At 35.2% G+C, this 27,217-nt stretch overlaps 1 protein-coding gene across 2 annotated transcripts in view; it reads right to left on the bottom strand.

Annotated features, from left to right (window-relative positions):
• gnal2 (guanine nucleotide binding protein (G protein), alpha activating activity polypeptide, olfactory type 2) overlaps window positions 1–27,217 on the bottom strand; it is a 75,008-nt gene that overhangs the window by 46,347 nt on the left and 1,444 nt on the right. The window contains exons 1-4 of one of the 2 annotated variants that reach the window (XM_084731667.1): window positions 8,281–9,052; window positions 7,936–8,008; window positions 4,340–4,394; window positions 4,033–4,152 (exon numbers count right to left, since the gene is read on the bottom strand). In XM_084731667.1, the coding sequence (XP_084587793.1) occupies window positions 4,033–4,152; window positions 4,340–4,394; window positions 7,936–8,008; window positions 8,281–8,419 (387 nt within the window). In that variant the 5' untranslated portion in view covers window positions 8,420–9,052. Of the gene's footprint in view, window positions 1–4,032; window positions 4,153–4,339; window positions 4,395–7,935; window positions 8,009–8,280; window positions 9,053–27,217 lie in introns of those variants that run through there. The other variant, XM_084731666.1, reaches the window with a different exon arrangement.

The following is a 27,217-nucleotide window of genomic DNA, read 5'->3' as shown; positions in this document are numbered from 1 at the left end:
CACATCTTTGCAATAAATGGTGTGTGTTAAGACTGTTTAACATCTCAGCAACTAGCATCATATGATAAGATATTTTTGATCGTGATGAAGCAATTAGTTACATAATTGATTATAAGGCTGGGTGATATGGATAATAAATAATATCTCAATATTTTTAGGCTATTCTGTGATATAAGATATTTATGTCAATATAGATATTTTTTTCAAAAATAACATGCTGTTAGGGTTGTACAACAGTGCTAAATTCAAATATCACAATATTTTGAACAAATACCTCAATGTTGTTGGGACAATAATTGGAGATTTCACAAAATATTATCAAAGTGAGATTTTTTAAATATATAATCATCAGTAATGTGGATATAGTGACTAAGTGGGTAAAGACAAATAACAGAACAGCTAGACAGTCTAGTAAGTTTAGAAAGTTGCATGTCTTTATTGTAATGCAGCCTTTAAGAAAACAACACTTCATCAACATATTGTCCAGCCCTAATTGATTTTTGGATTACAAGAGAATCATTTTGATAACTGATTAATAATTCTGTCAAATTTTCAAGCTATTAAATTTATTTGACCGCAGTTAATGTAATTGTAAATGGAATATTTTTGAGTTCTGGACTGAGCAGCTGGAAAATAAAACATCTGAACATATCACCCTGGGATCTGTATCTCTGTAATGGAAGATTTTTGCAATTCTCTGTCATGTTATACACAAAACAATAAAATCGAGGAAGCAACTTGTAATCTGATAAATAAACTGAAAACAAAAATAATTTTAAATACAGCCCTGGTAAAAACTTTCATAATGGTACAACCAAAGCTACAGCAATCACTCTCCATCTATACATATACAGCAAGTCATTCAGGAAAATGTAGCAAGTCAAAGATTATTGTCTACTTCTGCTTCCTGTTCACAGCAACTCGTGTACTGTAGATCATATTTATCAAGAGAAATTTTCCCTTCAAGATTAGACTGGGACAGATTCACCATGACATCATCTCTCCAAAAGTTTCCAGGTGAAATGTACTTCCACATTTCACAACGGCGCCAACAGGTGAAAGCCACAGGTTACTGATTGGCCTTGTTCCTGCACTCCTGTATTGGATATCATGCCTGGTGGCACTAAGTGACAATGTAGTGGTGACACTGACGGCACAAGTGAAGCCTGAGACTGATGACAAGCACAGACACTCCAAACAGAGCCATGTTGTTCCCTTTAGCCTGGCTGGGCCTGGGAACCCAACGCCGGCTCTCCCCATGGCCCCGGCCCTCACACAACATCACACAGCAGAGAAGTAGAGACTACTGCTGTCCTGTTAACACTCTCACTGTGGGCCTTGTCAGGAAATTAACACCCAAATCCTTTTAATGGATAGTCTTCTGATGTAGCATTAAGTTAAGTTGCTGAGAGGGAAGCTGGGAAAGATCATACATGAAGATGTAAGGCAGCAATGCAAAAGCAATTCCACTTGAAGGACAAAGCAGTGAGGTGATGGGATGGATAAGACCTGAGAGCAACTGCAAGAACCCTGTCCTCAGGGCCTAAATAGCAGCCAGATTTTGAGGCCTTGTTGGAAAAGTCATATGCCATATTGTGGCTGAGAGATAAAAAAACACACGTTTAATTCATTGCTCTTAAGCTTTTTTCTATATGATGAACTACTACAAACATAATAAAACAAACAGAAAAACCAAAGATATTAGAAGCAAGAGCAGTACCTAACAATTATTTCATTATTGATTAAAAATAGGGATGTTTGTGGCGCCTAATTTCGCTGTCAATTAAACGGAAATTGTCATTTAGACTAGTCATCTAGTCTAAAAGTAAAAAAACACTTAGAAAACAGTTAAATTTGAGTACAATGTATTGATCGATAATGTTAACATTGTCCGAAAAAAATACTGCTTGTATTAAGAGCAATTTGAAGCTATTAATCACATTCTTCAGTAACAGCTGTAATCATAAATGACATTGTTTACCCGCAGCTAATGTTAGCTGCCACACAATGCCAGTAGCCTGCTCTCTGTGGTTATGGATTGCCCTGGTCGAGTGGTTATATGCCGATTTATTTTGACACAGCCTACATACAACCTTATTTTCATTTTCTAGATCAAAATACTTCCAAACCACACTGTTTTACATGATATCTGTCCCACTTTGCTGATAACAACACCTAAGCATAACATCTTAGAGGCATAGTGAACCAGCATTAAAATATTAATAGACAGTTTCATCCACTACTGTTTTTTGTTACCATCTAGCAAAGGTTGCGGTGTTAAATCCTTTAGTTGACTAATCGCACACATTCCTAATTAAAAAATAGTGAAGAATGTTCATATACATTTCTTAAGGCCCAATCTGCCATCTTTAAATGTCTCGCTTTGTCCAACAAATGGTTTAAAACTCAGAGATAATAATTTTACACTTATATGACACTGACATCGGCAACAAATCCACATACTGAAGAAGCTAGAATATGGGCATCTTTGGCATTTTTTGTTTGAAAAATGCTGTTTAAATAGTATCAAATCATAACAGAAGTTACCTCAGGGCACTTTTCATGAGCAGGGCTACACCGTACTCTTTGTAACATTATTGACAGAGATCCAACAATTCCCCCCAAGAGCCAGCACTAAGGTGACAGTGGCCAGGAAAAACTTCCTTTCAACAGGCAGAGCCTGGTTCTGCTTGAGATTTCTATCAAAACAGTTGCCGATTATGTTTCAGTCAATCAAAAAGCATTTCAGCTCTGAAATGCATAATATGCAACATTTTCCCAAAATAAAACAATGTACAGAGTCATATAAACATAATCCCTTTCAATCATCACTTATGACCCACTAGAAGTGTGTGGTGGTGTCTGTATCTACAGAGACCCTGGCCTCTGTCTGTATTTCTCATTATCTTGCTCTGCTCAGGATGCTTTACCAACCATAAATGTCAGTATTTGACATCCTGGTATCTTTCTGGTGTGTTTATGAACAGCAAAATCTTATTCATTCTACCTTTAAAATAATATTTTGTACTTTAAAAGCAAGGTGGGAAATTAACCTAAAAATGTGACCATTTTACCAGCCTCTGACAGATAAATGTTCAAATTCACCAGCCACACTAGTAAATCATTATTTTGGGTCTGAAATCTACCAGCAACTATCATATTTTATCAGCATTAGGCTAGTGGTTGGAACTAATTTCACAACCTCATTAAAAGAACAAACAGTTTGAACTTAAATGTAGTATCTCAGATCACCAATTCAAACAACAGCAAAAAGCTGACCAATACACCAAAAGGAGATTAACCCTCCATTTGAGTTCCCATAAAAGCCAAAATAGTCTAAACAAAAGCAAAAATATTCAAACCTCCACGACTTTACAGCTCTGCATTAATGTGTCATTCCTGTTCTGAGGTGGTGCATAGCCAGTGTCAAACAATGAACACTTTCAAAATTATGTAAAACATTATCTACATTTCCAGAACATGATCTCGTGCTATCGAATGGCTGATCGCACACTGACGAGAATCCCATGTGCTCCAGCTTGCATTCAAATCCATGTACAGTTCACCTGCTCCAGCTACAAGGGGGAACCAAACATTCAGCAAGCACCTGAATCAACTAACTGTTGATTTCATACAAGTTAGTTGACATTTCCATTTATAACTTCATATCTCCCAAGGGAAAAACAAAGCCCTGAGCTTTGGTTTGTTAAAGAGACCCCACCACATCATAAAAAGAAGTAAATTATAGAAGAAAGGCAACATTAAGGTTGGAGCAAAATTACTTTTGACACCCCTGAGCTACATCAACACTGTTGGCTATAGAGCTCATAAAAACAGCAAAAGCTCTCATCACATACCATCTAACACTGACGCAGACACACATGCGCATTAAGAAAGACAAAAAAAAACAAAAAACAAAAAAAAAACACATATGTAGGCTACTAAATAAACCCATGGTAATGAGTGTGTCACACATTCACATCTTCACACACACACACACACACACACACAGAAAATTTGTGAACATCTTACCTGTGAATAGTCAAAGTCAGAGAGAGGTGCTATGCTTTTGATGTATTCGATTCTGAATTGGTCCTCTGGGTTGGCTAGTGGGACTGGGGGTATTAAAGTGCTCATCGCAGACACTATAGTCTACAAAGCAGAAGTTGTTGGAGAGGGAAAAAAAAAACAAAAAAAAAAACAAGCATTAAGCAGGATGAATACAGGGCAAAAATCCGTAAGCCCGTATAATAATCAGTAAAATGGGATTGCAGTGGGATTCAGTGTAACAACAGAGACATTGAGCACATTTTGGGAAGCGATACAGATGAAAACTCACCACTATGGCATCCTTCACGTTTTTCCGAATATCTTGGATTTTCTGTTTCTTTTCTCTGCATGAGGACAGAATAGATGTGTGAGGCCAGTGGTTACGAAAACATCAACCACAGCAGACCACAAAAGATTTATCATCAAGGTGGTTATGAGTGAAACAGGGGTTACTGCCAGGTTAGACTGTCTTGTAACACAATTATACATACAGTAGAGGTGTTAGTTGGGAGTAAGGCTGTCAAAGGTATACATACTTCTGTACTCTTACAATGCCATGTTTGAAATTATACTAAATTTGTTAATTACAGTGTCAAACCTACAGAAGCTATAAAAAGTACAGTCTTTATTGTCCTGTCTGAAATTTGTCTTGCAGCAAAAACAGACATTGTGAAGCGACTATTTCTCTACCAGCACTGTGTGCAGGTTTTTAAATCTGGAAAAATTACCCAATTTTGTGTGGCTGGATTTTTTTCTTTTTTGCCTAGGTATTGAGTATCATTTTATACTAGTATTGTATGAAAGTTTAAAATTCTGGCATTGTGACAACTCCAGGTGGGAGTATGTACCTGTGGAATGCAAGTGACAGGAAAATGCAGGATGGGTTCAGCTAAATACAAAAGTTAAGGGGATAAGATGACTATAGTCAGAATTTTCAATTTTTTTTTATGTTGAAAATGCCAAAATTATGCTTTGTATCCTCAAAAAAATAGCCTCGCTGGAATAAATACTTTTAATTTATATACACAGATGATTTTCATACAGTTACAGGACTCTGACATGTACTAGGCCCATTTAAAATAGACCACTGGTAAGATCAATGCCATGCAAGCCCTTGCAGCAAAACAAATCATCAATAGGCCTGTGTCGATCACAACCTTTCACCCTCTCACATGAAACAGGAAACAGTGAATTATTTGGCATCTGTGTTACACTGTGATCCTCGCATATGTATGATATCTGTACATGTATGTTAATAAAGTATATATATTACAACATTAAATAGACAATGGGAGAACAGGAGGACAAGTTTCTGTGCTAATTCATGGTAGTAAGGCCAGACAAGAGCCCCATATTTCTTTATACATTGCTGGTTTCCTCCCGTCATCAAGATCTATTCAGGTGTGCTACAGGATGTTAATTTGTTGAACCACTGCCTCTGCGAATGAATCATCAATTAATCAATCAATTGATTTGTTGTTTGATCTATGAAATAGTGAAAAATGTCTGTGTTTCCCAAAGCTCAAGATGACGTCCTCAAATGTGTTGTTTTGCCCACTATGCAAAGATATCCAGTGTACTGTCATAAGAAAGTAAAGAAACCTAAAAAATATTCACATTTAAGAAGCTGGAATCAAAGAATTTGGACTTATTACTAAAAAACACCTCAAACTGATTAATCGATTATAAAAAAAGTTGGTGATTAATTTAGTAGTTGACAGCTAATCAATTAATCATTTAAGCTTTAGAGATAGCAGCCATAGACACGTCTACCCTCTCTCCAATATGATGGAACTAGATGGCACTCAGCTTGTTGCGCTCTAAGCGCCAAAAGATACATTTGAAAAACTCAACACCAGTGTTTCCAATAATCACGACCTGGTTACTCAAGATAATCCACAGACTTTGTTGTGATGAGTTTCATGTTGGAACTATTTTCTTTCTATGATATAAAGAATATCTCCAAAACTCCGAAACTCACACTAAAACAATGTAGATGGATACATAGCACTATAGGCCAGAGGAGAAATATGCATTTTTGATTTTGGCAACAAACTGTCCCTTTTAATTTATGTCTCCCAAGACGCAGACCCCAGGGTCAGATGGAACTTAGGTTTTCATATTATCCGAAGTTATTCTAATGACATATTTCCAAAATGCTTCCAGATAAGAGCTATTCCAAAGCAAATAACGTGAATCTCTGTCAAAAGTTTTACATCTCTGGCAACTGTTGTATATTCTATGCAGTCTATGTGGTGTATAGTACGTTCTATTACATATATTAGACTGTATTTGTTCATGTTTAGTTGAGATTAAAGGCACATTTCACTTCAAAATCAAAAATACTATTTTTCCTATAAAGTTCCGAAGTTGTAGAGATGTCTGCCTTCTCTCGAATATAATGAAACTTGGTATAAACCATTTTCTTTCTATGGCAGAGTTGTATCAATAACATATACCAATACTAGTATAAGAAAATATAATTGATACCTCTTTCTGTATCCCAGCAAGAAATGGACACATAAGTATCACAACAAATGTTAGTGTATTTTTTAAAACACATGGTATTGAAAAAGCATTGACACTCTGATACTTTTGACAAACTCATTTCATGGTATTAAGAACATGGCTGATATCTCCAAAACACAGCAACTCCAGCCAAAACAAACTGGATAAATAGCACTACAGGCCAGAGGAGAAATAAGCTTTTTTTTGTTTTTTGTTCTGTCCCTTTAAGTCCTTGTATGTCTCCCAACATCATATTTTATAAAATCTTAAGTTATTTAGGATATATTTCCAAAATTCTTCAAGGTACGAGCAATTCCAAGGCATATAAAGTCTTCATCACAAGTTTTGCATCTCTGGCAACTGGGAGAGGCATTTTGCAATATTCTGTGCTGTCTATGTGGAGAATAGTAGGTTCTATTGAAGATATTAGGCTGTATTTGTCAATGCTAGGCTGAGATTAAAGGCAGGGTTCACAACAAAAATCAAAAATACATATTTTTCCTCTGGCCTTTAGTGCTATTTATCCATGTGAGTTGCCAAGAGCAATGTCTCAGCAGTGTCTCTTCCCAAAAATCATGGCCCGGTTAGTCAAGATAATCTATAGACCTTGTTGTGAGCAGTTTCATATAGGAACTAAAAAATAACATGGCTGTTATCTCCAAAAACTCAGCAACTCACACCAAAACAAACTAGATGGATTAATAGCACGAAAGGCCAGGGGAATTTTTTTTATTTTTTGATCAAGACCATAGAATCAGATGTAATATTGTGTTTTTAATGTATGTATGTAAAATCTGAAGTTCATTACTTCTGGGCTTATTTCGACTTATTTCCAAATTTTTCCCAGCTAAGAGCAAATCAAAAGCACATCAAGTAATATCCATTACAAGTTTTACATTTCTGGCAACTGGGAGAGGCATCTATGCAGTCTATGTGGACTATAGTCGGTTCTACTACAGTGGTTAGACTGTATTTGTCTATGTTCAGCTGAAATGAATACAGTCAGGGACACATTTTGAGGATATAACACCATTACTTTCATTCAATGTCGTATTCCCATATATTTTTTTAATCTCAATTTTATTACTGACTGGCAAATTACTCTTTAGGATAATATAATAACTGTACATGTGCACGAAAAGGAGGAAAAAGGCAGAGAGAGGGAGAGGAGGAGGAGGAGGAGGGGGGAGATATTAGCTGCTTTGCATGGGATACTGGGCCCAACAGGCGCTGCAGTGCCTGGGGAAAATCCATTCACAGGCTATGTTCTGGCCTCGACAGTGTTATTCATTAAGAGAGAGGGCATAAGAATGAGCATTAATGTGATTTTTGAGGCATTAACGTGGCTATTTAATAAGTGTATTGAGCAGCACTCACTCTGCGTTGAAGCCGTTGACGTGTAGAATCCTCATCTGCTTCACAATGGTGCTTTTTCCGGACTCTCCCGCACCTTCGAAAATAGACCAGAAAACACATAAAAATATCACCAAACGAGCTCGAACAGAGGCATCCATGTTAGCGTGAAAACCCATGCATGTTTCAGAAATGAAGCCAGTTTAATTGTAGGCTCTGGAGCCTGCTCGCTTCCATCAATATCCACCCCCATGACATATTATTGCAAGCGCTGTCAAATGGGGCTACGTGTTCGGTAAACGAAAGGGATTACAGTGAGCTCACATTTCAAGATAGCCATCATCACATATAACACAAATCAAGCCTTACCCAGTAATAAGAGCCTGTGTGTGGCTTTATACGCTTGTCTTTCCTTTTGCAACTGTTTCTCTATCTTTTTATTAGCCTCTCGTTGTGCCTTTTCGTCGATGCGTTGATCTTCAGTCTTGCTGTTGCCCAAACAACCCATCTTCCGTCGCCCTAACCCTTCCTTGTGGAATCGTAAAAAATATAAAATAACACCCGGGATGATGTTTTGATTTTAAAACGACACAGGAATGAGTCTAATGTAAAATAAAAAAAGGAAGAAAAAAGGAAAATCTCTGCGAGGCTTCTCCGTCGGAGGGAGGAATATGTTCCCCCGTTACAATTCCGCTTCAGCCGCAGCCAACCGTCATCCAACCGTTTGTTAGTTCACAAACCAACGAAGAATAACAGCTCGGCGAAACTGGAGAAATATCAAAAATACATATACATAAGAGGAGAGAGAGAGGGTTTTCAATTTCTGGGAATCCAGTCAACTGTTCCTATCGCGTCTCCAACCCCTCTCTTCTCTCAGTATTTTTTCTATCTGAATTTCTATCAGTATTTCTGTCTCTTTAACTCAGCACTGCCTCTCTCTGTGGCACCAGGAAGTAACCGTGGACCGTGGAGGTGGAAAACAAACCTGCGTAAAACTGTAACATTAACAACCCGCACTGATATAGCATTTTATAACTGGTGTGGCAAAGCGACAGGAGCCTTTCCCCGTTTTAGTCCTTTGCTATCCTGCTATCAAACTAATCGGCAAAGGGGTGGAAACCCGGACGCCTCTCTCTGCTGGTTTACAGAGGGGCTGGGTCTCTTCTTCTTCGCCTTCTCTTTGGCTTGCCGTCAGTGCGGTGGCCCTGACCCAAACTGGCAACCCGTTTGTGTGCACTGGGCTTTACCTATCTCTGTAGTTTATACACTACAGGTCTGAGGGCCATCGTGGTGTTACGGAAGACCATTTCTGCCAAGTGTGATTAAAAAAAAAAGATCCTGTAAGTTGTCCTATTTCAAAATAATGAGTTAGCATCTCAAATTAATGAGAAACGTTCACTATTTTGATGATTAGATTAGATTAGATTAGATTAGAGTCAGAATTTTGTTAAAGTTTCTCATTATTATTAGTGAGTTAGTATCGTAAGATAATGAAAAACTCTCCAACATAATGAAAAACATTTTCAAAATAATGAGACACTTTATAATTATTTTAATAATTAGATACTACCCCGTTAATTTTGAGATACTAACTCATTGTATGGAAGCTAATTCACACTAATCTGATGGAAAAGATCCTGGCTGTAAGTCATAATGGGAAACTTTCTCAAAATAATGAGTTAATATCACAAAATATTGAAAAACATAATGACTTACTTGTGTAGAAATGAGTTAGTATCTCAGAATAATGAGAAACAGTCTTAACTGAATGAGAAACCTCATTATTTTAATAATTAGATTATAAGACATTATTTTGAGGTACTAACTCATTGTGTGGAGGCCCATTTCAGCCAGTGTGATGAAAAAAAGGATCAAGTAATGAGAACTGTTCTCAAAATAATGTGAAACTTTGTCATTATTTTGATTATGTTGAGATACTGAATTATTATTTTGAGATACTATTACATTATTTTAAGAAAGTTTTATTTATTTTGAGATACTAGCTCATTATTTTGAGGTACTGATTGCTGCCAAAGTGATGTGATGAAGAAAGATCCTCTAAGTCATTATAATGAGAAACTTTCTCAAAATAATAGCTTAGTATCTCAAAATAATAATCTAATTATCAACATTATTTTGAGATACAAAGCCATTATTTTTGCAAGACTAATTCCTTGTATGAAAGCCCATTTTCACCAACAATGAAAAAAGTGATCTTGTAAATCATTATAATAAGAAACACTGTCCCTATTCTGATTATTTTGAGATACTACATCATTATTTTGAGATACTATCTGAATTTCTATCAGTATTTCTGTCTCTTTAACACAGCACTGCTTCTCTCTGTGACACCAGGAAGTAACCGTGGACCGTGGAGGAGGAAAACAAACCTGCATTAATGTTACAGTTTAACAACCTGCACTGATATAGCATTTTATAACTGGTGTGGCATAACAACAGGAGCCATTCCCGATTTAGCCCTTTGCTATCCTGCTATCAAACTGGGTTTCTTCTTCTTCTTCTTCTTCTTCCTGGCTTGCAGTCAGTGAGGTGGCCCTGACCCAAACTGGCAACCCATATGCATGCACTGGGCTTCACCTATCTCTGTAGTCTATACACTCCAGGTCTGGGGGCCATCGTGGTAGTATGGAAGACCATTTCTGCCAAGTGAGATTTAAAAAAAAAAAAAGTCCTGCAAGTCATTAATATGAGAAACTTTCTCAAAACAATGACTTACTTATGTAAAAATACTTAGTTCCTGAAAATAATGAGTTAGTATCTCAAAACAGTGAAAAACTCATTATTTTGATAATTAGTAATTCATTATCAAGTTTGTCATTATAATGACTTACAGGATAATTTTGTTTGTTTGTTTGTTTGTTTTTTTTATCACAGTGGCAAAAATGGGCTTCCATATGGTAGTGAAGGAAGTGCTGCTGTGCGATGAAGGACGTACTCAGATCCTTTACTTGAAAAACTACTAGTGACAGCACAATTTAAAAACACTTTGTGGTCAAAAGCACAGAGGTATAAGTATTAAAAGTAAAAATACTCATCGCACAAAATGTCCTTTTTCAGAGGTTTATATTGTATTATTATACATATTATATTATCTAATCATTATTGTTGATGCAATGCCATGTAAGTAGCATTTGTAAAGCAAATTTAACTACTTTACTTTATGTTTTGTAAGATATGTTGTAAATTAAAAAGTAACTAGTAACTATTCTATGTCAATGTAGGAGTAAAAATGTAATATTTTCCTCTAAAACGGGAAAAGAGGTGTTAAGTAGCATAACACAGAATTACTGAAGTAAAGTACCTTAAAAATGTACTTGAGTGAATGCACTTTTCACAAAAGCAACATAATTGTAATTTCTAATGTACAGTAAAGCTATGATGGTCTGTGACTACGTACATGTACTCAAGCACTGTGCTTAAGTATAAGTTTGAAGTACTTGTACTTTACTTGAATATATGAGTATGAATATTTGAATATGAATAAATTTGACTGATAGCATTTTTTAAAATGTTCTATAGATATCGTGATATTATTGCTATTGTGAATCCTTTTGGCCATGATAATCATGTAGTGAAAATATGATATTGCGACAACCCTACTTGAGTATTTCCACTTCATGCTACTTTATACTTCCATTTCACTACAGTTCAGTCAATTATTGTACTTTTTGACCCATTACAATTATTTGACTGCTTTAATTAATTTGTTACTTTGTAGATTTAGCGCTCGACTGTTTTCTGAGATTTCACATACAAAACATACAATAATCATATAAAATCTAATACATTGTTAAAGATTTAAAGATGAAAGAATTAGTGTGTAGGATTTAGTGGCATCTAGTGGTGAATTTGCAGATTACAACCAGCTCGCCTCATTCTGCCTTTCTAAGCATTTAGGAGGACCTGTGTTGACCTCAAAGCTTGCAAAAAAACAAAACAAAAAAAACGGCCCACTCTAGAGCCAGGGTTTGATTTGTCCCTTCTAGGCTACTGTAAAAACATGGTAGTGCAACATGTGCACAGAACCTACACCCTCTGTAGATATTAACAGCTCATTCAAAGGTAAGAAAACAACAATTCATATTTTCAGCAGATTATATACTAATGTAAACATACAGAATATTCATGCATATTCTGCCAATAAATCTTACACACTGGACCTTTAAGAATTTTTTTTACATGTAATAGGGTATTTTTACATTGTTGTATTACGACTTCTATCTGATTAAAAGATATGATTACTTATTCCCCAGCTTTTATAAAGACAAAATATTAACAAAGAGGAATTTTTTAACCTAATGTGTGTCTATTTTAGGCTTTTGATTTTTGACTTCCATTAAACTATCTCATAAACCAGTGATTCCCAACCCTAGGGTCGAGATTTCATCTAAAGGCCTGTGAGATAAATTCACAAAATAATCAATGCAATCAGAAAGAAGAAAAAAAACAGACAATTACTGGTTTCATTTTTGTGTAAATTCAGGATCATTTTACCCACTCTAAAAAATAAACAATCCGATGCTGGTCATAACATGTAGACATATACAAACAGCGACAAGAGGTGGCAAATAGACATACAGTAGATTGTTTAGCCAAATGGCTGGGAAGCGTTGCTCTTGAGTATGTATCATGCAAACTGACCTGATCATGAAAATGCAATTTCCCTTTTTAACTAACAAAACATATGAAATCAAACAACATATAACAGCAAAATCATGTGCTATATGCGGTATATAATCTCACTGTAAAGCATACCAGAGGAAATACAAGTGCCATTCAGTTTAATTTTGTCACCATAAAGACATCATCATCAAGCCTGCCACAAAAACACTGTTTCAGTAAGTCCCAGTACAAGATATGGTATACCTAAGGTCGTGAAAAGAAATGTCAGGAAGCATAAGGGTTACAGAAAACTCCATGTTGAGCACATTATCACTCTTACAGTGGTGTTTTCTGTATCAGGGTTCAACAGTGATGGCTGCCAGGTTGCCATTGGCAGTCATTTTGAGAAATTAGCAACCAATTCTTGGCCTTTGTTTGCCATCAGTGGCAACCACTTTTTAATATTCAAAAAAATAGGAACAGCAAAGAGTAAAGCACGCATCCCCAAATCAATAAATTCTTAGCTGTCATATTGGTGATATTTAAATATTACAGTTACAGTTGGAACTGGAACCAGACAATACTGTACATGCACTCGTGTGCGCACAGTAGGGCTGGACAGTATGACTTAGACATAATATCTCAGTATTTATCTCTTAAATAACATACTGTAAATTCTGCATTGCTGTATTTTTATGTAGTTAAAATTAGCTCAACCTTTAACATCTACAGCAGTAAAATGCAGCATACACATTAAAGGTAGAATCAGTGGAATATGTCTGAACTTTTCATTAACGCACCAGAAAGATAGTTTATTGTTGTGTCTCATTCCCAGGATGTCAAATACTGAGGTTTTGGGTGTGTTAAGTATCCTAAGCACAGCGATATGATGAGAAATACAGAAAAGAGGGCAGGTTCTCTACAGATGTAGCCACCACCACACACTTTTAGTTTGGAAAATGTTGAATATTATGCCTTTAATGCAGCAGTAATATTAATCCAAAAACATCAATTAGATTGGAAAAAACTCTGAAACTGACTGCGACTATTTTACTGCACAACGACTACTTTAAGTACCATTTGCTATAATATGTTATACTCGTACCTTGGTAAGGTTTAGAATGCAGATTTTTTGCATATAGTGGAGTATTTTTACAGTGGGGTTGGTATTAGGTCTGAGTGATGAGGACAAAATCAAATATCACAATATTTCTGAACAAATACTTCAGTATCGAAGCTTAAGGCAAATAATAGAACAGCTAGAACAAACTGGTGATCATATCACTTTACTGTACTGCAGCCATTAAAACCAGGAAAAGACAACACTTAGGTTATCCCATATCATGATATTCAAAATCTCAGACAATCTCATATCAAAATATCAATATAATATCAATATATTGGCCGGCCAAAGTGCACAGGCGTTTAGTGTTTAAAAACAATGGCAAAACAAATTTTTGATCATGGGATGAAAAGTTCAACTAACTTGTCAACATCATAAACAAATATGCAAACTGTGAAGTCTTGGGAGGCCAACGATTTCAGCATCTTCGAGCTGGATGGAAAATATTAAATAATAACATTTGAGACTCTTGCTCTTTGCTGTCCTTCTCCTTTATCTCGTCCCTTTTGCTGTTGTCCTCCATGGGAGATTTAAGCAACACTGCAGTCAAAGAAATTTCTGTGTGTCTTAGCTCTGTTCAACTACATTTATAAGTTTACTTGCCAGCTTAAATTTGTTCTGTAGTACACTAACATATTCCCACATCCTTTAATTTGCATAGGGGCTCAAGTTATATGATCATGATAGTAGTAGTAATAGTAATAATACTGGCCTACCAAAGCCACATTTGTCTTTTTCAGTATTGACGTATCAGTTGTCCAGTATGCTCTGATGTGAACTTTTTTTTTTTTTCAAACAGAACTTTTTTTTAAAATTCTATAATGTATTTGTGGTTTGTATTCATTCTTTTGTCATTATTATTAAAATACCAATGCAAGTTGGTATCAGTTTGGATTTTATATAAATTATATTTCTATAGTACCCCTCCATCTGTCTATCGTGTCTAACACAGGCTAACTTCACCCGGTCAGATCAACGCTTGGGTTATACTCAAGTCGGGTTGCAAATTGTTAGCACTTTCCTTAATCAATCATTGGTAACATCAACAATCAATGAATCAATTAATTTTAAATAAAATAATATAAAAAATTTTGCATGTACCAAACAATAACAAATGCCGATCAAACCTTTATTTCCAGAGTAACTATTGCATATTCTCAGACAACATAACACAGTCTATGAAACATATAAAGATGTCAAGGCCTACATATTAAACACATATACTCGAATATCAGATAATATGCAGAACACACTCATAAAAATAATCTCTGTTATATGTCAGAGCTTTATTTGATGGTAGATCAATTAAATTGTACTTGATCAAATTCTTAATGATCGATTAATTGATTATTTTTTAACTGTTATCATCCCTGCTAAAAAGGCTTCCTCATCAAAACACAATGCATACAACTGGTTACACCAGTAAGAGAAATATTTCCTCAGTGCCAACACACCTCATGCTAACTTTTTTATAAATGTTTACCTGCCAAATTAACACTGAACTAGAGACAACCAAGGGACGAAGAATTTGACCAGAGACCCTTCATCTGACAGTTTGTCTGTCTATCATTTGTACACACCCACTGTACAGTGTGCAATTCCCCATATTTTAAACAATATACAGTGTGTTAATGATATTTGAAAAAGTTTCTACGTTTAAGTCAAGCTTTTGCAAGTAGTGAGGAAACAAAACAAAAAAAAAACTGTCACTGTTGTGAGCATTGTCTGACATTTATGTTTAGCTTGCTGTGGCTTCCTCTTCACTCGACCAAAACGGGGGTGTGGGTTTGTAAAGTTCGACTTCTCAGTAACCAGCTGTGCACTTGCACATGTAGACTACCATGTTCTTATTCCTAGGTAACGGTAAAAGACGTATTTCCTTACTAATGTGTCTGTGTGCATGTGTGAGACAGAAGGAAGAAGTCTTTTCCACTCAAGAGCAACTTAGTAGGCCGGCCTTACTGCTGCATTCAAGTCACACAAAAATAGTAATATTCTGTATGTTTATAATACAAATGCTCATGGATCAGTCAAAGGCATGAGGGCAGCAATGAATGGTTATCTGTGTAACACGTACTGTAACAAGGAGCGTACTGTTATTGTCTCCATTATGTAAATACAATGCAAATACTTGTTTCATGTAGTGAGGTGAGTGCAACAAAGTTGTGTGGCATGCAAATCACAACTGGAACCCTGAGTTCACCTATAGTGGTGTGAAAATGTCACCAACACCGCCCTCCCCACTCCCACCAAAGAGGAAAAGAAAAAAAAAAATCATGTCTCCCTCCCCACCTCTGAAAGCAAGGTCAAAACGAGCGACTGGCCCACATCACTCTCTAGTGGTTAGAGGCAGCACAGCACACACGCTGTCAGCTCCATAAGAATGATACAGAATCAGGTTTAGCTGCATAATTTATTGTCCTTTTAAGGAAGTACAGTCAGATGTTTATGTCTAGGTTGAAATCCTGCAAATAAAGTCCCCCTTCAGTCTGAAATGTGTTTGCCTTATTGTTATTTCACTTAAATGTTTAAATTTCACTGTGAAGAGTTTGACTGAAAGTTTCTCCATGTTCATCTTAAATCTGAGTTCAAGACATTGTGGTGCACTGTAACTATATACAATTACTCTATGTAATATAACAGTTCACCCCTAAATTAAAAATACATATTTTTCCTCCTACCTGTAGTGCTATTCACCCAGATTGTTTTGGTGTGGTAATGGTACTCAGCTTGTGGTGCTCAAAGTGTTAAAAAATACATTTGAGGAAAATTTTCTTTCTTTCCAGAAATCATAACCCGGTTACTCAAGATAATCCACAGACTTTCCACAGTTTGATATAGATTTCAGTAGATCCTGCCATAGAAAGAAAATAGTTCCTACATGAACCTGCTCACAACAAAGTCTGCGGATTATCTTGAGTAACCAGGTCATGATTTCTGGAAAGAGATGCTGGTGTTGAATTTTTCAAATGTATTTTTTTGGAGGGCTTTGGGCAGCACACACTGAGCGCCATTTAGTTCCATCATATTTGAGAGAAGTCAGACATCTCTACGGCCAATACTCCAAAACTCAGCAGCTCATACCAAATAATCTAGATGGATAAATAGCACCACAGGCCAAAGGAAAAATATGTATTTTTGATTTGGGGGTGAACTGTCCATATAAGTGCAATTCTAAGGTATATGTACTTCACTTGAATATTTTTGTTATACTTTCCACTTCTACTCTGCTACATTTCAAAGGCAAATATGTTACTTTGTTCTCAAAAACATTAATTTGATAATTTTACAGTTGCTTTCACATTAACAATACAAAGCATAATCAACATTTTTTTTACTTATTTTTTTATTATTTACAATTTAACTTCAAAACAATTTCTACATCTCAACATGATGTTCCAATCATAAAGAAGTGAAGCAAAATACTATATTGTTGTTCAATTCCTTAAGACATAAATGTTTTGTGCAGTTGTAGATCCACTGTGATCTGTGTATTGTCGTGCACATGTAATGTGGAATGTTTTTTTACTTCAGTCATCACAGGCTGATCATCATCTGTTCATGAATTAATTGTGAACATTTTTCAAAACTTATTTTTTATAGGTCATTATGCAATGGTTTTACTGGTCCAGCCCACTAGAGATCAAATAAGTCTGTATAACCCATGAACTAAAATTAATTTGATGTAAATTCTAGAGTACGATGAAATTTTATTGAAACTAAACAGCAGATTAAGTTTTTAAAGTAATTAAAATTAGCTTCACATTTACCAACTGCAACATTAAAGTGATGAACACACTAATACATCAGTAACTATAATTCAGTAATATAATATATATTCTTCTGAAATGGACCACCTTGCATAACGAGTACTTTTACTTTTGGTACCTTAAGTATATTAAGTATATTTTGATGCAGATGCATGATTTGTACTTGTAACAGAGTATTTCAGCACACTACTATTTCAACACGCTACCTCGTATTTTTATACTGTTGTTCATTAATGTGCACTATCCCTATTTAACAAACAAATAAAGTAACAGAAGTAAAGAAAAATATTGAAATCGGTTATGCCACAATTTTCCATTGCTACCCTTCGTAAAAATATAGATTCATGCATGTGTTCTTGTCTGATGGGTTCAGTGCTGTCCACAGTAAACCAGAAACAGGGTTTAAGTGATACAAGTATTATTTTAATTGATATTTAAATTATTTTGTTTTAAATTCATGTTAATCAGTGTCAACATTCATAGAGATTAGTGCCAGTTTATGTTGCCTTGTACACAATTACACAAATATATTGATGGTGATTTAAAATATTGTTTTAGGCAGCAAAAAAGTGGGACCAGAGTATGGTTAAGAAACACCACTTGCATCTCTTCGGACTTTTTACGGAGAAGATTTCATGAGTTATAAACAGTAATTTGCTTGAGGTTGACACCTTTCTTCTAACAAAATGTCTGTAATAAAAAGGGCATTTTTGGTAGGATATATTACATATTTAGACAGTTTTCAAAACTGTACCTTAAGACTTTCTTTGTTTCACTCAGGATATATTGAGGACATTAAGTCCACTGAGTTAGTTTATGTTGCAGTTTGTATGAAGCTGACGGACACTTTTGGGTAAAATGTCTGGGCTGTACACTATATACTGTTCAGCAGTTAATCTCTGAAATTAAAACTTCACCTTCTTTTTTGTGGTAAAACCACATCAGACAAATTATCATTCAAAACAGATTATTTGTGTATGTCTTTAAACATGTCTGGAGGGGAGCATTAAACTATCATTATGATATTTCTAAGGAATCGTAGCTGTTATCTTTCATAATTAATGCCTCTGTCAGCGTGTGTGCGTGCACAGTGTTGGGAAAAGTTTGTCAGGTCCTTGACTTACGTAAACACAGCAATGCAACAATCTAAAAATACTCTACTACAAGTAAATCCTGTTTTCAAAGTCTGACAAAGATGTTTTTACTATTTTCAGGCTGATAGTGGACCTGTGCTGCAAAATGGCAACCACAGTGCCGGTGTTTTGTGTTTGATTCCCACACCCTGGCAGTGTAAGGCTAATAAAAATAGCTTCTAATCACTCTTTCAGTCATTTTCTCTCTGCAAAATTATTACACTTACATAAATACACTGAATACAGTCAAAAACCTAGGCTTTCTGGCTGGGTTAAGAGTATAACTGCCAGTGAGCTGTTACAATAAATCTGACACTTAGAAGAGTTCTTTTCTTTGTGTAAATCTACACTTATTTACTGCCCTGACTGTAACTGAAGCACGTACTGTAAAAACAGGGCACACATCCAAAAGATATCCAGCTAAAATTAGCCTTCTTGATTTTTTTTTTCTTTCTGAAGCCGCAAAGAGTTTTATAGCCGTACTCTCTTTAGAGACAGAGGCTCTTGATAAAGTCTAAATTATACTGTAAGCAAAACCTGGAGAACAAACACAGTCCAATGTCCTTCTGCTGTGGCTTACACTGTAAAAACAAGTAAAAGTGCAGAGCTTAAAGTACCAAAAGTAGAAGTACTCACTGTGCAAAATGGCCTCCATTTCAGATGTTTGTACAATACATGTTAAATTATTACTGTAATTGCATTTCTGTTTAAGAAGCATTTTAAGAAGCAAATATAGTTACTTCAATAGATTTTTGAGTTTTGAGCCCAACTCAAACTCTTAAGTTTTGAAAAAAGTTTTACCAACTAATAATGTTTTATTGAGATACTTTACTTTTCTTCTTTAGACAAACTGAAAAATCCCCCCAAAAAATTTATTTAAAAAATTGTTGAATTGAACTCACTGAAGTGAAAGTGAATAAAGTTTAGTAATTTAAGATTTTCAGGTGCAACCATTTAATTTTCAAACACCCAAATACTGACAAATCAGTTTCATAGCTCACTGTGAACAATTTTTGAAATGCAGAAAACTCAAAGTTTCAAGTTATCTTAAGACGAAAAGAAAATTATCTCAACAAATGACTCAAATAGCTTGGCAAAACTTTGTTTAGTTTTTTTTCAAAATGTAAGGCTTCTACAGCTTTCATATTTTGTTGATTTTGGAGTTTTGAAGTCAACTCAAACTCTTAAGTTTTGAAAAAGTTTGACCAAAAATAATGTTTTGTTGAGATACTTTACTTTTCTTATTTGGATAAACTTAACTCTTTGACCTTCTTCAAGAAATTGAAAAAAATGTATTTCTAAAATTGTTGAGTAAACTCATCGATGTGAAAGTGAATAATGTTTAATTATTTAAGATATTCGAGCGCACTTAATTAATGACAAATCAGGTTCATAGCTCACATCGAAAAGTTTTTTAAATGCATTTTTGTGGAGTTTCTAAAACTCAAAGATTCAAGTTTATCAAAAGTAAATTATCTTAACAAAAGATGCCAGACTTTTAAAACATAAAGCTACCACAAGAAATGTTCATATTTTGTAACAACAAAATATAAATAAAAATCTCCTGGCTAAAGTGCTAATCACTGTAACTTTGTCTGGAAAAATATAATCGAGACTGCTTTTTTTTTTTTTTTACAGTGCACTTTGATTCTACTGATACAAGTATCAGAACAACTCACACCGCAGCCCTGCTATCAGTATCATAAATATGACAATAATTCATACCCCTTGCAGCACCTTGTGTTGCTCATTACATAAACTGGGAACTCTAGTAGCAAAGTTCAGCAATAGTCAATGATAAAACCCACTTAGAGAGAAGCAAAGTTCACCTGACTCAGAGGGGAGGGCCGACAGGGCCATACGTCCCACTGTGCACGAGTACGCTTTCTCCAAAATATGGCTTCACATGCAGGATAGTGACACGACAGAAAAACCGACAAAACATAACAATCAGTGACTTCCAACAAGCTACTCATTGGCCTTCTCCTACCTGGTTTCAGTGATCATTTCTGTGCTACACTGCTAGCAGCAGCCTGTTGTTCAGGCTCATGAAGGGTGATAAGGCCGAGATATGAAACAGCCAGTTAAGGACATCTAGGAAAGCTGTAAGAGATATTATCACAGGGCCTGTACAGAATCTGATCCAACAGACCTAACAATAAAGTCACTTCCTTTCCAAGAAATAATAGGAACTCGCCTTCCAGTTCCCATCACCGTATTCCTGTGTTCATGTACTGCAGTATAAAGTCTAAAGGAACTCTATTAAAGGAATCTGACTTTCTGGATTGTCTTCTCTTCAAACAAGTTTAATAATGAGTTTGTTTTTACATTTTTACAAGTGTTTTAGGCCTACTGGTATTTTCAAATAGAATAGTGTTTGAAATATTTTTCATGACTGCAACAATTTAAACACAAAATATATCACGTGCTTCACACGTCTGAAATACAGACTCACAAAGTCGTGACTGAAGGCAAACAAACTCTGATTTTCACGTCACAGCTCTGCCTTATTTTGATTAACGAACGCCATGTTTCTTTGCAACAAATAGACAGTTGGGGGCATTGAGGACATTGAAGGCTCATGTACTCAGTTTTGGGCTTTTTAGCAGCCTACACTGTATGTTTTCAAAGTATTATTTCAGTTCACAGTACAGTTTTTTATTGTATAAGCTGTGTACAGTATATTACTGAAATTTCCAATGCAGTGTGGGAAAATATTACTGCAAATCTAAATTAAGTAATACAAACTGACCACAAAAAACAACCACAAACTGCCATCTTCAAACCAAAGACTGTTCTTGATTTAGTGCAATATTTTTGTTTTATTGTAAGATTTAACGTCACAGCTTAGGAAAATTCCTTGCAAACAAAAATTACATGAACATAAGAGTAACACACCTAGCTAACATTACTGTAACATAGCTGTCCTGTTAACTTGTCAGTAAGTTAGAAGTGATTAAATTAAAATTAATAGCATAAACAAAAAATTTATAACGTTAGTATATTTATAACGATATTATATTTAAGTTGACTAAATGGAGTTTTGCATGTGGCTTCGGCTACCTGCATGTAACATTAACGTTAGCAAGAAGTCTTTTGATTTCATTTTAACTGGCTTGTGTCTCATTCTCAATAAATTTTCTGCTTTATGTGCAGTTAAGTTTTCACGTCCTTTTTCTTATTTTACATACATAATTAAATAACTGTAGTTCACTGTAAGAAATACAGTCACGCTGCAAAATAAAGTACAGTAACATTTTCATAGCAGGATAATACAAAACTGTTATGCAGTGTGCCAAGAAATAAGTAAAGTAAATAAGTATAATAATGTATTTCATTTTACAGTAAAAAAAAACAACAACTACTAACTACTGTTAGTTTTAGAGTAATTTTGCTTTAGAATGAAATACAGCAGCAACTGGATAATGGCTGCCAGTAAGTTACTGTTAATTTGACAACACACATTTTACAGTTTAGGAGAAGTGTAAATTCTATGAATTTAAAAAAAACAATATTTTGTGGATATTTCAGAGGCTGATTCCAGTAATTTTTAGAGTTTGAAAAATATATAAAAAAAAAATCAAATGTCAGACAATAGTGATAAATGTCCCTCACAATCTCTCAGAGTCTAAAAGATTTGACAATCTGGAACCAGTGAAAGTTTGGAATTTTTGCTTAAAATTATAGTTAAACAGTTATAGTTAAACAATTAACTGGTAAACAGAACACTTACTGGTTAAGATGGACAAATCACTTAATCATCTGGACATTTCAGCTCTCATAAAAGTTTTAAAAAATGTATGTATAACTGTTGGAGCCCTGTACTTCTCGCTGTATTATCACCCCATGTCTTACAAAATAAAGTAAAAATTGAACCAATACAGTTTAAAGCCAAAACCCTTCAATCAGGCCACTTTACCTTAAAACATTTGATTTATGAAGCTTGAATTCAGCAGGTTTACTGTGTCAAATTTGATTTAGAGCAGGTGATGTTTGAGCACTACTTAAACAGTCCTTTCAGAAATAGACATGGATACCGAGAACACATACTTAACTTGTACCGAACACCAAAATATTGATAAGCTCCTGGAAAAATTATGTTCAAATGTGTGGGCTAACTTTACTGAATTTGATGAATATGCAGCTGAATGCAATAACTCAGGAAACAACTGAACTTCTTATTTCTGAAAAAAGAGCAATAATAAAATAACTGCTGAATCTTTTCACATCTTTTCATGTCATGGGTTTATTCTTTGCACCAAATTATGGAGATAGGTATGAATAAGAGTATCAGTAAGTATCATATCGATATGCAGGATCAGCACTGATATCAGAATAAAATCCTAACAACACCCATCCCTACTCAGAAATGAGAATTAATTTTCGGACATGGTAGAAAAAAAAAACCTTATTACTAAAATTATTTGACAGGTACTCTAATATAATTCATGATTAGTGGGAATGATCATTTTTGCAGCACATTTTCACTGTAAAAAAAATACTAAACATATGAGGATGTGACAATTGTTTGGGTCTGTACCAAGCAAACTAAACATGTTTCCTTACATGTGGAGAACAAGACCTGTAGTCCAGAGCATCTCTGCAGCACTACAGCACTTCATTACGAAACTCTTTTATCAAAAAAAACTGCAGCTTCTGCAATTTCTATATTGCACTTGGCCATATCGTGATTTTGATAATATTTTGATTAACTATGTAGCCCTAGATTTCACATTCAGTAAATAACTTTCTGGTATATCTACAAAACATCATAAAAAACTGTTTTGTAATATCTGAATATCAGAACCGTTCTGTATTTGAAAAACCTTAAAACTGAGCAATATGAGACATTTATTATCAACTATTTTAGGATGTCTTGCAGGCATTTTGAGAGTTAAACTAAGTCTAAAATTATCAGCTATCAATTTATGTCATATACTGATGAAGATGATCAAACGCTATAAAATTTAAGCCACTGCAAATATAATTGAAACTGATGCATTCCAGCTCCAGCTCAAGCTGAACATGGCTGCCCGTTTACGATAAACAATACTTCCTTATGGCTATCATTATTCAACTAAATACCTGCAGCAAATACAAACAGATAAAGTGACCCAGATTAGCGAGCATACGTTGCCTTGAAATGTAACACTATTTGAAAGGTGTCCACTTTCAGAGGAACACAAACCACCTCAGTCCTCTGGCATGCAACAAGAGTCCTACTGGAGACCTGCAGGGTATAAAGTCCCGAAGGCCTCTTAAGACAAGCCAGACATGGCCTGTGGCTCATGCTGCTGAGGCTGCTGGGTGCACCAGGACAGATAGCTCTGAAAATAATTATGATTCTATAGTGGTGAAGAAAGCCGCCCGAACCATAATGACATGCTGAAATGACACAGTGACACAGGTCACACACACGCTGTATATAGCTTTCAACAGTGGCTCAGGGAAGAATGTATGACACTTCCCTGCAGTGTGACTTCATTAGGATGAGCCATTTCTTCCTGTGTGTAATTACTGAGAGCTGTTTATTCAGGAAATTAAACTGGTAGCCATTTATTATATAGAGTAAGGAAGCATTACATCCTTTAAAGTAAAGTAAATACATGCAATATGGTATGACTGTCATAACTGAAAATGGATGAGTGGATTCTGTTTTTATTGTTAATGTGTCCACATTTAAACATTGTTTTCCTCATCAGGATAGATGTGATGACACTTGAGCTCCTGTTCCTGATCAACACTTTCTCTTTTTAAAGTTAAAGGGATAATTTCTCAAGTGGGGTAGAATGAAGTACTTATACATAGTCAGTGTATTACCAACAGTAGATGGTGGTCACCATGTCCCCAGTTTGGAAAAGCAGCAGGAGTACCAGTAGGAAGCTAAACAATGTACTGCTGTGGACAGGGTTAGCAGCAAAACATATTTTAGCCAACTAAATAAAAGCACACCAAATATATATATATATATATCAGTTTAAGTGTCCAATATATTAAATATATATTTAAACAACTTTAACTTGCCATCAGATAGCCTTTTCCGATGGGAAACCATCATTATATAAGTCAAATATTGCTCTCTCCCAAACAACCGAACTCCTTTGACAAAAACACAAATTTTATCTTGGAGAACACAGGACTTGCTGGTCTACCACCGCCTCGAACCATTAGTTTGTCTGTGTTATTGTGTGACTTCTGTCACTCCAAACTAACCCTTTAGAATTTCAAAGTCACATAATAACACAAATTAACAAATTGAACTTGCCACCAGTAGAAGAGCAAGTCCCATGTTCTGTGAGGTAAAATCACTGATTTAGCCAGCGGAGTTTGGTTAGATTGGAGAAAGTGACATTTGGCTCATATTACAGCAGGTTCCCATTAGAAAAGGCTATATGATGGCAAAATAAAGTGGCAAAAATATTCTGAAAAGAGTGCATAATTAAACTGATAGTGATTTCTTAGGTGGTTAAAATATTCTTTGGTGCTGACCCTGTCCACTGCAGCAGTACACATGGATAAGTATACTTCATACAACACCACTTCAAAAAACCTGTGCTATCCCTTTAAGCATTGACCTTTTTGACTTAAGTTCTGTTACAGCCAACACGGACCGATGTACATTTAGATATGGTTACTGTTTGTGTGGTAAAATAATGCAACCTACAAGCTAAATCTACTGCATCAGCATCTGAAAATTAAATTTATATTTCTACTCTCAAAACAGATGGAGAGTTAAGTTTGTAAAAGTTGGTGTTAAATTATCTGCTGACATATTCTAACCTATATCCATCCTCCATCACTCCGAATTTTCCACCACGAAACAATATTGGGATGCTGCTGACCAATATTTGACCTACTCTTGATAAATTACATGAACTATCAATCGTGGGATTCCAGTGAGGTAATAAAATGTATTACCTAAAACTGATATAAGCCTTGTCATTTATATGGGACACAATTAATCCGATAAGAGCTACAGCTTTAACCATTTTATTGTGAATGAATCAGATCAGTTAAGGTTTTATCTAATTATAATCAGTTAGGCTATAAAATGCTAAAAATAATACCAAACCAATATTACAAGTTGCCACAGTCCTAACTGATATCTTAAAAATTATTATTTATGGCAGTGTGACCGTTGAGCAGCTGAGAGAAACGTCCATTTGCAGTGCACCCAAATGAAAATACTAAGGCAAGCAATTCTGTAACTATATTTGGTATCTTTATCAAACTGATGATCGACATTGGAATCAGTGAGTTAACCTTTGTGGATCAATTCATCACTTCAGCACTGGAGCTCATTTTGCCACGACAATAAGGAGTAAAAGCACAAGCTACAATTTTACTATACTGTACAACACTCTACTATACTACACTACGAGCCACTACACCACACAGTAATCTACCACACTGAACATTTACTTGTTGAAAACCCTGATTGCAAATGTAAAGCAGTTACTCTCATGATTATTTTTTCATCTGTTGTCCCTGAACAGATCCCACTACAACACAGGCTAACATACTACAACACTCTACTGCACTATACTTTACTACAGGCGACTATACTGCACTGTAATCTACCATACTGTACATTTATTTGTTGAAAATCCTTATTCTAAATGTGCAAAACTTACTCACATAGCGATTTTCCCACATGTTGTCCCTGAACAGATCACAATACAACACAGGCTAATATACTACAATATCCTGTCCCATACTATACTACTACTAAAAATAATTTAAGATAGATTAAGAATAATATACTATATAACATAATAACAACAAGCAAACCGGTCTCTATTCAAGTTCATCATTATATTCTAAAGCCGACCACTGTACTTTACTGCACTCTGTTATATACTATACTGTACTCTATAACACCATTAAACATTCTACTATGATACACTACAGGCCGCTATACTACAGTATACTCAACTGTACTACATTTATTCACTGAAAGACCTTACTGTCAATGTGCCAGTTATTCAAAGGACTATTTATGTTTGGTCCCTATACAATCACAATATACCAGAGGTCACTATACCACTCTACACTCAGCTGTACTACATTTACTTATTAAAAAAAAAACCTTGCTGTAAATGTGGCATTGATATTCAAAAGACTATTTACCTGTAGCCCCTGGACTACATGCCACTGTACTACACTGTACTATTTTTCAGAGCAACCATTGCTCAATAGCCAGAAGCTAAGTGATAGTATACTACACTACAGGCTGCTATACTACAGTATACTCAACTGTACTACATGTACTTAGTGAAAAACCTTACGTTAATTGTGCCACAGTTATTCAAACGCCTAGTCACTGGACACTACATCACAGGTCACTATCTTATGCTATATTACACCATACTATGCTATACCAGCGTGGCACAGTAGCCAAAAACTAAATGGTCTCTATAAGTAAATCACATCACACTACTGTATACTAAAGGTCACAATACTACACTACCATAAAACACAACACATTTATTAATTGAAAATTGGTATTCAAAATGCTAGTTTCCATCTATTATCCCTTGACAGATGTCACACTGAACAAAAGGTCACTATAATACAAAATATTATAATCTACAACACTTTACGCGAGGGTCTTCAGAACAAGCGGGAGCCAAAACTTATGTATATATCTTGCTATA

Source organism: Lutjanus erythropterus, chromosome 12 (assembly GCF_056507025.1).
Source record: "Lutjanus erythropterus isolate fLutEry1 chromosome 12, fLutEry1.hap2, whole genome shotgun sequence".
Taxonomy (NCBI): Eukaryota; Metazoa; Chordata; class Actinopteri; order Lutjaniformes; family Lutjanidae; genus Lutjanus; species Lutjanus erythropterus.
This window is presented reverse-complemented; position numbering and strand designations above follow the sequence as displayed.